Source organism: Sciurus carolinensis, chromosome Y, assembly GCF_902686445.1.
Source record: "Sciurus carolinensis chromosome Y, mSciCar1.2, whole genome shotgun sequence".
NCBI classification, from domain to species: Eukaryota; Metazoa; Chordata; class Mammalia; order Rodentia; family Sciuridae; genus Sciurus; species Sciurus carolinensis.
The window spans coordinates 4744245-4762389 of NC_062233.1; the positions used below are offsets into that span (position 1 = coordinate 4744245).

Below are 18145 nucleotides of genomic sequence, written 5' to 3' on the forward strand. Positions count from 1 at the left end.
ATTCCAGACCTTGCAATGACTGGAAGTGCAAATGATAGAGTACTTAATAATTCCTGTCTTCTGGGAAAAAGAAAACATTCTTGGGAACATCTGTCTTAAAATATCATAATGTAGCACTACTCATGCTACCAAGAGCACAAACCCTCCTCCTTGACATTTATTCCTCCAAATCTGTAAGGAACTCCCCCCCCACCACCCCCATATTCTGACTTGTATTTTCAGTTTGGTTTGCCAGTATTTGAACTTTGTAAGAATGGATGCATTAAAAGTGGTTCTTTGTGCCTTTTTAGAGCAATATTCTTGTGAGATTTATCTATGACCTTATATGTAGTAATTATTTTTGTTTGTAATCAGTTGTATGAGAATTCTATAAGTGATTTATTCACTATGATGTTTAACTGCTGTACTATTTATACTCTGGAGCATTTTCAAAGACTACTGTCATGGGACATTTCCTGTACATATTTTGCATTCATGCACACGTTTTAATTAGATACACACATAAAAATGAATTTTACTAGGATTTTGATGGAATACAAAGGCTAATGTTTTTAAAAAGTAGATATTACTAGTCCACTTTTTTTCAAAAACTAATGTATTTTTCCATTTGCTAATCTTTTAAAAACATTCTTAAGACTTGGCAGCCTTTTTAGTGAGGTTTCTATTGTTACATAGGAATTCTTTTGACTTTAAGTATACTAATTTTTTGCTACTCTATTCCTGAAATCATTCTGTTTTTCTGTTATTATGGGTTTCATTTTTACATTGTATGTAACTGAGAAACTTGACTGGCTTCAAATAGTAATTTGTCCTGAATTTATTTATCTTTTCTAATGATATTGGTTATTGGATTACATTGTTAAAAAAACAGTAATGTTTAAGGGTATCCTGTTCTTAATTCTGACTTTTTGTGAAAATAATATGTTGTGTTTATCCTTAACATCAACATGGTATTCTATTTAAAGGAATAGATCATTTCTTTATGTGAACTGATTCATATTATATAGACACTGCATTGTAGCAAATGTGGGCTGGATGTGAAATTCTTTTTACACATATGTATACACATATTTTTACTGTGTTAACATATTTTTTATCCATTGGGTTATTTATTATTTATCCATTGTTTTGTGTTTTTCAAAAAGTAAGTTTTGGATGTTAGCTTTCCATCATACATTGATACTGTCATAAGTTTCCTCTCTAAATATAGTCCAGTGGCTTCATCCTTGCATTTTTGAAAAATGTTATTTTACCAAAATCTGTTTTTTTTTTTTCCTTAAATAATGAATGACATTTGCAAGCATTTGGCTTAGATTGGTAAGTAGTTAAGTTTGGAATTAATGCAGATACATTTTGTTGTTTTTAATGTTAATTAGTTTTACAGAAGAAATTCTGAGCACTCATAGTATTGCACCTTGATTAATATTGGAATGATATAAAAGTAATTATAAATTCTTTTTTTAATATTCTAGGATTTCATAGTGCTTTAAAATGACCTGTTCCTGGGAACTGAGCAGCAGCAACAAAAAATTCTCAGGAAACCATTTAGGCTTGGAGTTGTTTGAAAGGGTAACATTATGTAATCTTCTCAAAATAATTTTTAATATAACTGTTTTAATCTTATCTCTTAGATTAGTACTAGTACCTTATGTTTCAAAACTGATCTTTTTAAATTGATTTTTTTCACCCTGTACTGGCATAGATTACAAGTATTTTCATTTAAAAAATATCTATGGTTTTTCTTACTTCAAATTCATATTTGAGTTTTTCAGTTTTCCTCCCTTGGCTAAGTGACTTGGGTCTTAGTTTTCTCACCCTATTCTTAGTACTTTACCCCATGAAAGAGCCAGTTTGTTTGTTTTTTAATTTAACACGTTACTTGGCTCCTTAGCTTTGCTCTCTACATACATTAGCCGTTGGAAAATACATGTTTTCAGTTATTCACCTTAACTTTACACCAAAATTTCCTCATGTGCAGAATTCTGTTATAAGCTAGGCACAAGCTTGAAGTTCCAGCTATTTAGGAGGAGAATGAGTTCAAGACCATCCTGGGCAGTATATTAATATTTATGTCAAGATCATGAAAAAAAGTTCTGTCAGAGATTTATTTACTTCTCTTGAGGTTTTAAGCATATACTTTCCAAAAATTAATGTGAAAGAAGCACTTTGTTGCAGTATGCCCAGGAGATAGTATGGAACTGTCTAGCCATAAAGAGCTGTAAAATTTAAATAAATTATTTTCTCATTTTCCAAAGGAAAAAATATAGTTATACTTTGTTTTTGGTTATTTTGGTGTGTGTAGTGCTGGGGATTGAACCTAGGGCCTATGCTTTCAAGGCAAGCACTCTACCAACTGAGCTATCTCCCTAGTCCTAAATATAGTTATACTTTTAACTTGATTATTATGTTACTGTTTTGAAAATCAGAGGCACCCTACCTTCCACCCAGGTACTAGGGATTGAACAGGGCTACGATTCTACCCCTTTTATTTTTGTTCTGAGAATGGTCACCCTAAGTCCCAAGTAGGTAGGATTATAGGCTTTTATCACCAGGCCTAGTAAGAATGAGAGAAAATTTTATATGTTTTCTAGATTTTTTCTCTACTGCTTTGTTTTTCTAAGAACTGCAAATTTTACAACTATCGTTTCTTCCCAGGAAGCTGATGATTTTTATTTCTGTTGTCTGAAGTCATGAACTTTACAATTTGAGGAGGGAATGAATCTGAAACTAAATTTGAAATGATGTACTATGTACTATTATATTGTTAGCAGAAATAATCAAGGTTAAAGAAGCTGCATATAGTAGTACAGTTAAAAGTGAATTGGGATATAAGAGCTAAGGAAATCAATTAGGAGAATTGTATAATACTTAAAACAAATGTAAAAAACTTACAGCCCACTTTGAAGAGTTATTCAGATTTTTCATCTTTATTTTTTTGCTTGGTAAACTGACTTCCTCTTAGGCTAAATCAAATTTGGTAAATGACTTCACTTTTTTCTAAGTTTCATTGTTGCAGTTTTAATCACTAATGGAAGAGAACGATTTGCTTCATGATTCCAGATATTTTATAAAAGTAGGACTTTTTTTTATTGTGCTCAACAATGTGCTCATAAATTTGAGCACAATATTTAACCTAGAGAGTAAATTTATAAAAATATAATGACTCACACATTCACACATACTGTATATCTGTCATCAGCAGGTTATTTAAGGGATATCGTTGGCTACATAAATCTTAGGTATTTACAATTACTGGGACGTGTCCATTTTGTAATTAGTGACCACAAGATGGAGATTCTATTATGTTTACCACATATAATGATGTCTTATAGAAATTGCCCCAATAGCTACACAGTTTTGTTAATTGATTATTAATCACTGGGCTGCTGCTGGCAATGGGAATTCTGTGTGTGTGTCTGTATATTCTGAGTAATGCAGATATAAGTTTGTATTCATATAAGAACTCATTAAATACTTAAATTTTATGTATTTTATGTAAGATCATAAAATAAAAATTGAAAACCCAAAATACTGTCATCTTGCTTTAGCTGCCTTCGTTTTATGTATATGTATCACTGGAATGGTTTTGTGCCTTTTTATTTTACCTTGACCGGTTATGATAACCGAAAGTAATTTGGACATCTTTAGTGTGCGATACAAAATACTAACATTTGGTATACTTTGTTTCCTGGTTTAGGAGCTGTGACTAATGAGCATTAAAGGCCATGGATGAGGATGAATTTGAATTGCAACCACAAGAATCAAACTCATTTTTTGATGGAATAGGTATAATTATTTCTTGGATTGTCCTGTTTCTCATCTTCCAGGTTTAGAGTTATTTGTAAAGAGGTGAATTCCCAGATCTGATATTGCTTCATACTTATGTATCCTGATATCCTGTCAAAATCTCATAACCAACTCAGTGTTGTTATGCTGTCTGTATTAAAATCTTATTGTTAACTTGAGTTACTCTAATTTTCTCAGTTACACAGTGAGGTATACTATTAAAAGTATTCTCTAATTGTGTTAATTTTTTTTGCGGGGGGGGGGGGGGGTGCTGGGGATTGAACCCAGGGCCTTGTGCTTACAAGGCAAGCACTCTACCAACTGAGCTACCTCTCCAGCCCCTTAATTTTCTTTTATTACAATAATTTCTATGGTTTCGCTATACTAAAACAAAGCAAATTTATACCTGAACTCTGCATGGTATAGTACAGGTACTCTGTATTAAGTTTCACAAACTCAGAATCAGGGTGTCTGAATTCCTTTAAAGAGGCTTTTGAGAGTGAAAGCACTCCTAAGAATTTTTTATACTTTGAGCCAAATTAATTATTTTATAAGGAAGAGATTCTCTTTTCTTCTTCCCTAAGTGTATCAGCTAGGATGAGTTTTTGCTTTTAGAGACTGGCCCAATTCCTTCTTGTACTCTGTGTGTAGTTAAATTTAGCAATAGTGATTGTAATTTATTTCACTCTCTTGAATCTTCCTGGCCTATCTTTATATCACATCATCTTAACTTCAGCCATAAAATAGTTTTTTTTCTGAGAGTGCTTAAGATTAGATTTGAGACTCTTAAATAATCTGCCAAACTTAGGTCCATACCCTTAATCACACCTGCAGAATTTCTTTTGCCATATCACATAACATATTTACAACATACATGACTGGAATATGGATATCTTTGGGGGACAATTTGTTGTCTTCTTTCTGGTCATCAATCTTTTATGTTTCCCTCACATGTTAAATACATTCACCTTTTTCCAGAGTTCCTAATTCAAAAATAGAATCCAAAATTAAATCAGCTCGTCAGTATCAAATAACAAAATCAACATCAGTTATTAAGTAAAACTTTTAGGATGCAGTTCCTCTTCATTTGTTCACCTATAGAACTAAAGAAACAAGTTACCTATTCCTTACATAGAGCAATAAGATAGATTAGGATGTTTGAGGCCAGCTAGGTCAAATGGAAGGTAAAGTGGAGTCATCAGTATAAAGAAATTTTGAAATCCATCTTACCAATTTCTTTATGTTGCTAGGCCTGTTAATAGTCCTTTGTGAACTCCCTATTTGTGAATCTTTCTTAGTTTTTTTCATCAAACACAGCACACTTTTCAGTTGAATAATTTTTCTAGATTGTGTTCTGTCTCTGAAACTTTGGGGACAGTTCTACAGTCTTTATACTATACTTTCTCTGTTCTTTTCAGTCTTAGGTAGCAGAGTTGCTGTTGGAATAAACTTCTCAGAAATTTTGTGTTATGTGTATTTACTGCATTAAGAAAAAGGCTTATCTATATATTTTTTTTAATATTAAGTTCATCTCTCAGCCTGCCTCCCCCATCTAGATAATAGAATAATTGTTCAAATTGTTAAGTTCTGCTAACTTTAATGGATCTCTTCACAATTAATTTTTCTTTTATTATAAGCTACAAGAAGAAACAAGGCCGCATCGCCAACACTTTGCTGAAATTTTCTGAGCTAACTATCTGAGTTCATTGGTTAAAAATTATACTTGGCATATAACTGCAGGACAGAATTTTGCTGTATGGTCTGTCATTACAGAATAAAGATCTCATTACTTCCTTCTCTTGCTTTCCTCCCTTCCTCTTGAGCCCTTATCAACAGTTTATCAAATACTAAATTTCTGCACTTTATATGTAAGCATAATAGTAGTTATACAGATTCTGGGTCCTTGTAGGATTTCTATGCTTTGATTCTTTCTTCTGGATTTTATTGGTGGTTAGCATTTATGTTCAAAGGAATCGTAAGCTTTTTTTTTTTTTTTTTTTTTTTTTTTTTTTTGGTCATGTTTTGCCAGCTCTCCTAAAGATTTTCATATTTTCAGGTGTTTATACAGATTTCTCTTCAGATGTTGTATTTTTAGGTATTTATACATCAGTTCCCTTCTCTTTGTTGCCAAAATATGTATACTTGTATTACTGCACAGAATATCACAAACACAGTCATTTGACACAATAAAATTAACTTTCTCAGTGTCTTCTAAGTCAGATTCCATAATGACTTGTCTGGGTTATCTACTTGGGGTTTCATAGGACTGAAATCAAGTGTAAGCTTATATACTTTTGAAGTGCTCTGAGGATGAATTCCAAGCTAATTTAGGTTGTTGACTGACTGCATTTCCTTGTAATAGAAATAGGTTAGGTTGAGAAGTAGGTCTTTGCTCCTTGTGTCTACCTATGTTTCCTCTCATGATTTCCATGTGACTTCTCCATTCTGCTTCAGTTTTCTAATCGCACTTCTATAAAATTCTCTGCCTTTAAATACATTTGATCAAATTGGGCTCAAATTATCCAGAATAGTCAACTTAAGTTTATAAAGTTAACCACACTGGCAGTCAATGAGGTTTAAGCCATAACTAGCATGTTTATAGGCAATAGGGCTATACTGGGGACAACTGTGTAGGCTGGAGTCAGGTTGATTTAGTTGGGTTATAAGAAAAATCTACTTTTCACACTGCCTTTTCAGTCCAGTTGACCAGATGGTACAGCATAACCCAGGCTTCGTTATCTCATTCTTAATCTGCAGTTTTGGAACTGCTTTCTTTACTTCTGGTTTCTTTCTTGACTCATGTCATGTCTCTTCTCTTCATTGCCCAATGGATAATTTTATTACGGTCTTTTGCTTTTAAGTCTATCTTACTTTTACAACTCTGTGTTTCATGTGTCCTCAAAAGGATACTACACATTAAGTAGATAAGACTTTTTCTGACTTAACCCAAACTACATAAGGAATCTATATTTTATGAAATTCTAATATTAGGAAAATGTGTTCACAGTTTCAGATTACTCATCATTTCGAATACATAACATGTAAATGCTGCAGAGTAGATTTTATCTATTACATAGTTACTCTTATAAATTGTCTTAATTATTTTTGTTGATTGACTGTGAGGTGGTTATATGTCCATATATTACTGCAGTAATACTTGACTTTACCAAGAAATCTAGGAAATTTTGACATACTTTATCTGTTTGTATGTCAGTTTGGCATAGTTTTTTAATTTACATATGGTAATTCATTTTGATAATGATTATGATTCTTTAAAATATACTGAAGTATATAGTTAATGTGCCTAAAAGAAACTCTTTAGAGAAAAATTGTAGTCCAGGTGGTTAACACTTAGAGTATTTGTTTATCTTTGAGCAAGTCACTTAATCTATTAGAACCTTTGTTTTTATATGCATAATAATAATTAAAACTCTCATTACAGTTTTTCAGGACACTTTCCATACATTCCCATTTGATCACCACCACAGTCCTGTGAGGTATGCATGGCAGATACTACTGTCCTCATTTTTTTAATGAGAAGACTGAAATTTAGAGGTTAAATGACTTGCCCAAGATCACAAAACTTGAAGTGTACAGTGCTATTCTCTGATTTAGACTGTTAGTAGTGTACTTGCACTTAATGCTTTTATATTTATATCAGCAAAATGGAGATTTCATAGATCTCTTGCTTCATATCAGTATAAAACATTGTGTAAAAATTTTATTGAAATAAAACTTTTTTCACTATTATCATCTATATATAGTTAAAGTGTATATTAACTGTCTTTGAAGACTTCATACAACTTTTCTTGGGTTTTGACCCTTGTTGATCTTTGATCTTTGTGTTGTGGGGGCAGATGATAGAAACTTTGTGTTTTTTGGATACCATTGTCTCTGACAGAGTTAATAGTCACTTCTTTGGACTCATCCTAATCTGAGTTAAAACCTGAAGCACCAGTCACCTGAGTAACTTATAATGTAAGTCCCCTTCCTGTTTGCCTTTCTGTGGACTAGGAGCCATAATCCCCAAGTTTTGTATTTTATTTTTTATTTTTATTGTTATATTTTTTGGTAAAGATACATGACTTCTTTTCCACTTGTGGCATTTATTCATAATAATATTTACTGAGCACCATATGCTGTGCAGATTTTGTGATCATGGTTAAGTCATTCAATCTCAGCGGGCTTTCATTGGTTCACTCTTCTATCTTCTTAACTGCAGAATGGAAATAGATTAAGGGATTTATTGTTCTGAGGAAATACTTTGGAATTTGTGTCCTGGGACATGGAAGGAGAGGCAAGATGGAGGTAGAGTAACCTGATGAAATTGGAAAAGGCCCCATCAAAACAATCCTCACCCTCTATCACCTCTAGGCAGCTTCATTCGTGTTCATTTTATCTCTCCAGGCAATTTTATTCTCCCATCATTTTCTTTTTTGCTTACCAGTGATTTATCCTACTTTCGACTTCTATTGTGGTTGTTTTATAAGGCTTAGATTTAGAGTGTTATTTTGTCATTGCCAACATCAATGATAGAGGATGTTGATGGATTGTCGTAGAACAACAAACTGGAGAAATTGTAGAGTAGAAGAAAAAAAGGAACGATAAAAAAAAGTTTAGAGAATGAAGAGAAGAAAAAAGTGAGAAAAGGAACAGAAATTAAACAATGAAAAATGGTATATTTGGTTTCTGATTTGTACTTGTTTTACATAGTCATTTCTTAAGATTTTAGTTTAGTGGCATGAGAGTTTCTCATGTTGACATTCTTTTAAAAAGTTGGGTTAATTTCTACTCGTTATATGCATTAGAGATAGGTTCCTTTGTTTTTTCTATAATTTCTTTTAGTGTTTGAGGAACACTGAGAAGGTAGACTGTATTCCTGATACAAAAATTAAATTTTACATTACTTGAAATGATCATACCTACTTACCTAAAACTTGTTTTTTTGATTTTTATTCTTAAGGAGCTGATTCCACACACATGGATGGTGATCAGATTGTTGTGGAAGTACAAGAAACTGTTTTTGTTTCTAATTCAGACATAACTGTGCATAATTTTGTTCCTGATGTCCAAGATTCTGTTGTAATCCAAGATGTCATTGAAGATGTTGTTATAGAGGATGTTCAGTGCTCAGATATTTTAGAGGAAGCTGATGTGTCTGACAGTGTCATCATTCCTGAGCAAGTACTTGATTCAGATGTAACCGAAGAAGTTTCTTTAGCACATTGCACAGTTCCAGATGATGTTTTACCTTCTGACATTACTTCAACCTCAGTGTCTATGCCAGAACACGTCTTGACAAGTGACTCTATACACGTGTCCGATGTAGTGCGGCATGTCGAACATGTGGTTCATGATAGTGAAGTGGAAGCAGAAATTGTCACTGATCCTCTGACAACAAACTTAGTTTCAGAAGAAGTATTGGTAGCAGACTGTGCCTCTGAAGCAGTCATAGATGCAAGTGGAATCCCTGTGGACCAGCAAGATGATGACAAAAGCAACTGTGAGGACTACCTTATGATTTCTTGTAAGTCTTGCTGTTATGCTGATTGTTAGAGGTGTTTTTGTTTATGGTACTGGGGATTGAATCCAGGGCCTCACATATGTTAGGCAAGCACTGAGCTATATTCCCCACCCCTTTTTATTTTGAGACAGGATCTCACTGAGTTGCCTAGACTGGCATCAAACTTCTGATCATCCTGCCTCAGATTTGTGAATAGCTGAGATAATAGTGTGCATCATCATGCTCAGCTTCGAAGGTGTTTTTAAAATTCTGCTTTCCCTGACTTACATCATGGTTGAAATTTCCTTAAACTTCTGTGGATTTAAGATAAATTTGATAAACCTACCTGCATTTTGTTTCAGATTGGAGCCTCAGACAAGCCAATTCTTAACTAACTGGTACAGAGTAGTTATTTCTGCATAAAAAATAGAATAGTAAAATAAGTGAGAAAAAGAGGATTGAAGTTATGAAATCCTGAAAGGTGTGACTGTGCTGTTAATTACCTTGTTGGAATTGTTTCTCAAATGTAAATGGGTGTTATTGGAGGGCTCTTTTTATTATGCAGTAACTTCTGCTTTTTTGTTTGTTTGTTTTTGATAGACTTCAGAAAGGAATTTCATATGTTAATCTAATTTCGGAAAAGACAATAAAGTATTTGTTGCCTTAAGTTTCCAGGCAAGTCAAGTGAGGACTAAGAATTGATCTCAAGTAGTCTTGATGTAAACAGTTAACTCTGTCTCTAAACAAGTATTACAGAGTTAATTACTATGGATTAACTATGGTTTGATTTTTCAGTAAATTTCTTAATTTCACTCCTCCTGCTTTTATTTTTTCTTTATTCCTTCATTTTAAAAGTTAAATTATGCAGCATAAGGAATTGTTGAATAGAACAGAATTTTGTTTTCTCTTCAGCATAATTGAATAGATTACATGCATATATGTTTTAGCCTAGAGAAGTCATCTGTTATTGAAAAAAAGAAAACTTATATTTTTTCCTGGTGTCTAGTTTGACTGGTTTCAAGAATTTCTCTTTTGTCTTATGCCAGTTTAATTATAGCTGAATGTGAAATCTTTGTGATTTACTGAACTTCTTAGTTTACATATGTAGGTTAAAGGTTTTTATTTTGTTTTGGTTTTGGTTTTGGGGGTTTTAGGTATACTTATTTTTTATTGGTATCAGGGATTAAACCCAGGTTTACTTAACCACTGAGCCACATCCCCAACCCTTTTTTGTATTTTTTATTTAGAGACGGGTCTCACTGAGTTTCTTAGGGTCTTGCTAAATTGCTGAGGCTGACCAACTTTGAACTTGTGATCCTCCTGCCTCAGTCTCCTAAGCCACAGGGATTACAGGCATGCACCACCATGCCTAGCATTAACTATACTTGTTTAAATATTCTTTTACCCCGTTTCTCTTTCCTTTCTTGGATAATTGTAACATGGTATTTCATTAATTACATGTGATTTTGTTCATTTTTCTACTAAAAGATTGTGGTCATAAATTTAAAAATGATGTCAATCTATAATGTGTATTGTTTTCTGTCCAGAGTCAACTGCATAGTTGTAGGTGCTAAGACAAAAATTATATCAGGCATGTTTTTTCACCCAAGTATGCAGAAATAAGAGAGAAGCATAGAAACTGAAAGACTGTGCAAGACAGTAGATGATCAGCAGTGGTATTAAGCTATTTTTGTTACTGAATGTCTTACAATTTTTATTTTAAAGTAGCGTAATTTTTCTTTTTTCTTTCTTTTTTTTTTTTTTGGTGGTGCTGGGGAGTGAACCCATGGCCTTGTGCATGTTAAGCAAGCACTCTACCAACTGAGCTATATCCCCAGTCCCACTAATTTTTCTTTTAAACAACTCATTTCTTCTCTACTGTTTGTATTGTGTAATATATAAATAATGTGATTTCTGTCAGTATTCAGCCTGACTAAATTTGATCTCATTTTAATTACCTTTTTAAAAATAGTTTCCTTACATAAGAATGCCTTCTCAAAAAAACAAAACTCATGGGACAGGACAAGTTTTCACTGAAGGCAAATTTTGGTTGCTTTGCTAGAGGGTTTTTGGGTTCTTCTTGTTTTTTACTTGGTGGGAAAGAAGCACTAATGTGTGCTAAAGAGTAGGAGAGACTAAGCTTCAAAGCTTCAGGGAGAGAAATCAGATAATTAATTATGTTTTTGGGGTGACTGGTTGTAAATAAACCTTAATAACTTCTTTAAGTAAACCTTAACAAAAACCTAATTTTCAGAGATAATTTAAATAAATAGACATGTCCTGTCATTCACTAGAAGACTGAGAATGGTAAATATTTATGGTTATGATAATGATATGGTTATGATATTAATTTAAACAAAATGCAGTTGAGTGCAAAATAACATTTTTCTCAGCAAAATTATAATTTTTAATGGAAGCATGGAGAAGTGATTGAACTAGTTAAAAGTAAAGCTTATTCTAAAGATAGTCCTTTAAAAAGAAATTTAGTAGTACATGGACACAATATCTTTATTTTTATGTGGTGCTGAGGATTTACCCAGTGCCTAACACATGTGAGGCTTTACCACTGAGCCCAGCCCTACAGTCCTTCTTCTTACTCCCCCGGGCTTAATAGTGATTCTACACAAATTTTATACCACCCCCAGTTTTTCACATTATATAAAAAAAATAGTTAAAATATTTAGAAAACTAAAGAAGTTATAAAATGTCTTACAAAGGTAGTTATTAGAGGCCACCTTAATTTCTAGGACTAAAACCTATTTTGTAAAGTCCTAGCTCTAAATTTCTAATTTTTGATTACTATGTTTCTTAGAATAATTTTAGATTGAATTAGTGGGCTGTACCTTTCCAAGGTGAAACTCTTGTTGTGAATTCTATATAACTTTGTAATATAACAACGTTACTCTTCTCCAGGTAAGTTTCATATTTGAAATACTTTTGTTTACATTTTAAAAAAACAGCTTACCAGAAAGTTCTCTTACTTAAGGCTGTGGGTTACATATCTCCCGTGTTTCCAGGTCCCAAAGAAGAAACTTAGTATACACCAAATTATAATTAGGATGTGATGCCTGTTTCTGCCCCCAAATCATTTTTATAAAACAGTAATAATACTTTGATTTTGATAGTTACAAGTTCAGGGAAATCTGAAGAAATATGTGTTTTGTTTGTAATCAGAAAGGATGGCTTTTTGAAATTTGAGTATTAGTAAGCTTCAAAAAAACTTATAGTCCTTCACTTACCCATTCTGGAATTCTTTTACTGTTAGTCTTTGCTTTTTGTTGTATACATGTTATTAAAGCTACATGCCATTCAAATGCTTTCTGTATTTCAAATTATACTGCTGTTTCCTTCAAAACAGCTTGGTTATAGTCCCATTTTTATTTTCTTCTTGTCCTTAAATCTCAAAAAGAATAGTGTTTTTTTCTTCATTTTTGCTCCTAGTTTGATCTTCTCCCATTTCCTTTGAAATTTTTATCTGCCAGTTTTACCACATCCTCCAAATCTCTGTATTTTCCCCAAAGACCAGTCATGAGGATCCTGAACTATCTTGAATCTGTAACCCTTTCTAGTCATACTGCTTTGTTCTTTTTAGAACTAGAATTGTGGGAGTGGAGGTGTGGATCAGAGGTGAAATATTTGCCCACTTTGCAGGAAGCTCTGGATTCTATTCCTACCTCTGAAAAAGAAAATTATAGCCCAAAAAAATTATAAAATTGGACTTCTTGAAAAAAATATATGACTTTATTTTTTTCCTTAATCCCCATATAGCTTTTCTATGCTACTTTTTTCCAAAAACTTTGCAATTCCCTGGTCATTACTGCTTCCTTGACTTATATATTCTACTTTGACTTTCATTTGTACTGTTATTATAGTAGGTTTAACTAGGATTTGTGAAACTTCAAGCTTCTTCACTTCCTTCATACCCTCTTATTAAACTCTCCAGCTTTCTCTTCTTAGGTTACTTTGTTAATAGTTTCTTTTCCTTTCCTTAAATCACAAGATTTCTAGGACTCTGACCTTAGCCCAGTCTTTTTTATACTGTAGATTTCGACCACGTAAGTGTCTTAGTAATGAACATTTTCTCCATAGCTTCTGCGTCTACTTTGTCTTCTGTAACCAGCAGGTAGATTCATTCACATCTCAGTCTTTCATCTGTTGTGCTCATTTTATTCCTGTGATTCCAGGTGTAGTCATTTACCTCAAATTTATTATCTCTGTCAGATCTCATCATCTCTTAAATGATTGCAGTAGATTCACAGATCATGACCTCACTCCACATCTCAGTCACTCGTTATGACTTTTCTAGGTCAGCAGGATGGTACAGCCAATAACATGATAAAATTGGAAGTTTTCAGGCCCCTTAAGTATCCCTAGTTTTTCATTGAGCTCAGTGAAGCATGCCTATAATCCCAGCAGCTCAAAGGACTGGGATGGGTGTTCAAAGCCAACCTTAGCAAAAGCAAGGCACTTAAGCAACTGAGTGAGACCCCTTTCTCTAAATAGAATACAAAGTAGGGCTAACTCAGTGACTCAGTGGTTGAGTGCCCTGAGTTCAGTTCTCCATCCCCCACCACCACACCCTCTAGCCAAAAAAAAAAAAAAAAAAGAATCCCTAGTGGCAGAATGCCTTTAAATCAGTCTGTTAATCTGGGTTCCATACCTGCAGATTATGATTTTAAATAAATTGAGAAACTTCCATCCTGCCAGAATTAAGTTTGAGTACTTCTGCTTGTTCCAAAAGATCTTCTGTAACTTGATTAATTTGCTAGTTGGCCACACTTCCCATTCACATTCTGCATTGCAGGAGTATTGAAGAATTCATTTTTTAAAATAATACTGCCATTTCAGTAAAGTTTCATTTAAATCCCTGATATATTCTTTGCAAATGTCATTCTCTTGCAGCATGAGTGAGGTATCCTTTCTTTTGTTTCTTTGACAGCACAAGACATTGTTTTGCCAAATCACTCCAGACTCTTTCATGGTAATACTCTTTTTAAATAATTTTTTTAAATTACAATTTTTAAAAATATTTTAATAATTTTAAATGTCTTTTTATTCATGATAGGAGTACAAAGTCAATTTTAAGAAAATTAATTTTCTACTTTAACATTCAAAGTTTGCACTAGAGAGTTCAGATTCAGTGTAAATATGTACTCATAAGAAACTTTTCTCATTGATCATCTAAATTTAAATTTAAATGGTAAAAAATTCAGCTAATATATTCGTTAATGGTATTTCAGTATTGTGATCAAATGTGTGCTAAAATAGAGTTTCCAAATATAAGTATATTTTTGTGTTAGAAAACCCACCACCATCAACAAATCTTAATTTTTAGTGGCTCATTATTGGAGGTTTTTGCATTTCAAATTAAGTAGATTTTATCATAATAGTGCTAGTAAGAAAAAATGTTTCAGAATACTGTTTGCATGCAGTCCTTTATTCCTAATGAATTAAAAAATTAAAACTAAATGTCATTGTAGTTTTGCTTTTCAGAGTTAACTTTTAAAATACTAAGTTCATCTTTAATGTAAGCTATGTAAGAATTTTGATTATGGAAATTTAGTTGTGCATCTGAAGATCATAAGTCTGGGCACTGGCATGTAGCTCAGCAGCAAAGCATTTGCCTTGCATTTGCAAAGCCTTGGGTGGCATTAGCACTTCCAAAAAGAAGAAAGAAAGAACCCCATTTAAAAAATTCATAATTGGGAATTTGAAAAAAATTCAAAATTTGTCCTCTGTGTTCATAAGCCACTGTTAAAAATAAGACTGAATTTAAATAACTTTGCTATCACGACAGCATTAGTTCAGTCACACTCATTGACACTCATTGTTCTTATCTAGCAATGTATCTTTCCTGATAATCATATTTTGCTTTTTAAAATTTTTAATTGTATTCAGGAATAATAGAATAAGGTGGTACTAATGAAATACTTGCATTAAGATTAATGTTTGCTGACTTTACTGTTAGAACATTGGTTATAAGATATACAGAAATATCTGTAATCATAATCATGTTTTCACCTTTGAATAAGTGAAGATGAAGTATAACTTTTTATTTACTAAGGTTTGGGAATACCAAAAGTTTGATTTATAAGAAATACTTTAATATTTTATTTAACTCCTAGAAGTCATTTAAAATATATTTATTGCATCTAATGCTTGTCGAACTAAAATCACTTAATTTTTCAGGAATCATGTTAGATTTTGTTTTTAAAAAACTTTAAAAAATGGAAATATTTTATTTTAGTATGTATTGTTCACTGTTTATGACATATTTCTTCCCTCTGTAGTGGACGATGCTGGCAAAATAGAACATAATGGTTCCACTGCAGTGACAATGGATGCAGAGTCAGAAATTGATTCTTGTAAAGTAGAAGGCACTTGCCCTGAAGTCATCAAGGTATACATTTTTAAAGCTGACCCTGGTGAAGATGACTTAGGTAAGAGGAAGCCTTCAGCATGATTGTTTTATATAAAACTTAAGACATTTAGACTAAAAAATTTGAAATCTTTTTTGAAGATACTTTTAAGACTTTTTTTCCACCTTTTTTATTGGTGCACATGTGGATAGGGCTTATTGTTACATATACATATTTGCACACAAATAACAATGTAATTGGCCAATATTACTTCCCAACACTTCCCCCCTTTCACTCCATGTTGCATTCCTTAGTTCTTTTACTGATTTTCCTTTGATTTTCATGAGATCTATCCCCACTTTGTTTTCCTTTTTCCCCTCTAGTTTCTGCACAGATCACCCTTGATCTTCTGAGTTGGACATATTTTACTTAATGTAATGGTCTCAGGTTCCATCCATTTTCCTGCAAATGACATAGTTCATTTCTCTTTGGCTCAGTAAAATTTCATTGTATATGTATACCACATTTTCTTTGTCCATTCATCCACTGATAGACACCTAGGCTGATTCCATTGTGAATTTTGGCTATTCTAAATTGTGCAGCTGTAAATATGGGCATGCATGTTATTGTAGTATGATGTCTTTAATTTTTTAGGATGTATACTGAGGATGAGTGTAGCTGGGTCATATGGTGGTTCCATGCCTAGTACAGCTACTGATTTCCATAGTAGTTGTACTAATTTACATTTTGAGTTGTTCTTTCTGCAGAGTGCGAGATCAGGGTCTAGTTTAATCTTCTACATATGGATAGTCAGTTATCACAGCACCAGACATCAAACAGGATGTCTTTTTCTCCCATGTATGTTTTTGGTACCTTTGTCAAGGATCAAATGACTTTTGTTGGGTGTTTTTTATTCTGTACCATTGGTCTGTGAGTCTATTTTTATGCCAGTACCAAGCAGTTTTTAGCAGTATAACTAATTCTGTAGCATAGTTAATTAGGACTCAGATATTGTGATGCTTCTAGCATTACCTTATTGACTTAAAATTATTTTACTCATTGATTTTTCTAGTTCTGTGAAGAATGGCAAGATATATTTTTAATGTTACGTTAAAAAAAAATAAAAAGAACCTGTTGAAATGAAGTTTCAAATAAATTCTTGAAGCTGTCTTCATCCCTAATAGGTGGAACGGTAGACATTGTGGAGAGTGAGCCTGAGAATGATCATGGAGTTGAACTTCTTGATCAGAACAGCACTATTCGTGTTCCTAGGGAAAAGATGGTTTATATGACGGTCAATGACTCCCAACAAGAAGATGAAGACTTAAGTAAGCAGGTGGCCTTTTTGTGGGAAGTAATTTTATGTTTCTCCAAGCTTTTTTTTTTAATGCAACCAGTATTTGAAAGAAGTAAGCAACAAATTAATTATACTAACCTTATTCCAGGAAATGATATTAGTGATTCTGAATGTAAGCTTAGATTGTTGCTTTAAACAAACTATGGTGAACGAAATCCAAGGAATGTTCTGTCAATATTTCTTGAATATTTACTAGTATATTCTACTGCTAATGTATTTTTCCTGTATGAGTTCTGTAAATCTGGTCTTAAAACATTTTTTACTGATTTGTATTTAGATGTTGCTGAGATAACTGATGAGGTTTATATGGAAGTGATTGTAGGAGAAGAAGATGCTGCTGTTGCAGCAGCAGCTGCTGCTGTGCATGAACAGCAGATGGATGACAGTGAAATGAAAGCCTTCATGCCAATTGCATGGGCAGCAGCTTATGGTAAGGATTGAGTGGTTCTTTAATATTCAATCACTGGAAAATGGTTTCTGTGGTTAAGGTTTAGATATATGAAGTAACTGGTATTGTGATTTAAATAAAAATAGAAAACTCAAGATTTTATAGTTTACATCTTACCTTTTTAGAGTGAGTTTCTTTTCATGCTTATGTTAATAAGTACACAACTTTCAGGTTTCTTTATCATATTCTGCTTACTGTTTTATAATTTTGGAGACAATGAAGGGAGTCTGTCAGGGAAAAGACTATGTCTTACTTAAAACATGGCCATAAGACCTATTTCCTAAAATGGAGAATTTCTTTAATTTATGCATAACATAACTTACTTTTCATTGTAGTTAACCAATGCTTCCTAATTCTTTATAGTACATAATATTTTATAATGTTGTTTTTTAATGCTCATTGTTAGGTAATAATTCTGATGGAATTGAAAACAGGAATGGCACTGCAAGTGCCCTCTTGCACATAGATGAGTCTGCTGGCCATGGCAGACTGGGTAAACAAAAACCAAAGAAAAGGAGAAGACCTGATTCCAGGCAGTACCAAACAGGTGAGAACACATGAATTCCACAGCACTGCAAGCTCTGCTGGGCAACTCTCAGAGGACACTCATTCATCCACAGAGGACATTCATTCATTGATTACCTGTTGTAATAACCAAATATAGAAATGCTAAATAAACTATGAGTTTTGTT

General features: G+C 32.9%; 1 protein-coding gene across 6 annotated transcripts in view; it reads left to right on the forward strand.

Annotated features, from left to right (window-relative positions):
• Nucleotides 1–18145, forward strand: part of LOC124973029 (zinc finger X-chromosomal protein-like) — a 36927-nt gene that overhangs the window by 12700 nt on the left and 6082 nt on the right. For 4 of the 6 annotated variants that reach the window (XM_047537233.1, XM_047537235.1, XM_047537234.1 and 1 more), the window contains 8 exons: nucleotides 1473–1569; nucleotides 3698–3786; nucleotides 8750–9313; nucleotides 14229–14270; nucleotides 15580–15729; nucleotides 16833–16976; nucleotides 17283–17435; nucleotides 17860–18000. In XM_047537233.1, coding sequence (XP_047393189.1) covers nucleotides 3726–3786; nucleotides 8750–9313; nucleotides 14229–14270; nucleotides 15580–15729; nucleotides 16833–16976; nucleotides 17283–17435; nucleotides 17860–18000 — 1255 coding nt within the window. In that variant the 5' untranslated portion in view covers nucleotides 1473–1569; nucleotides 3698–3725. Of the gene's footprint in view, nucleotides 1–1472; nucleotides 1570–3697; nucleotides 3787–7228; nucleotides 7284–8749; nucleotides 9314–14228; nucleotides 14271–15579; nucleotides 15730–16832; nucleotides 16977–17282; nucleotides 17436–17859; nucleotides 18001–18145 lie in introns of all 6 variants that reach the window. The other 2 variants (XM_047537238.1, XM_047537237.1) reach the window with 2 other exon arrangements.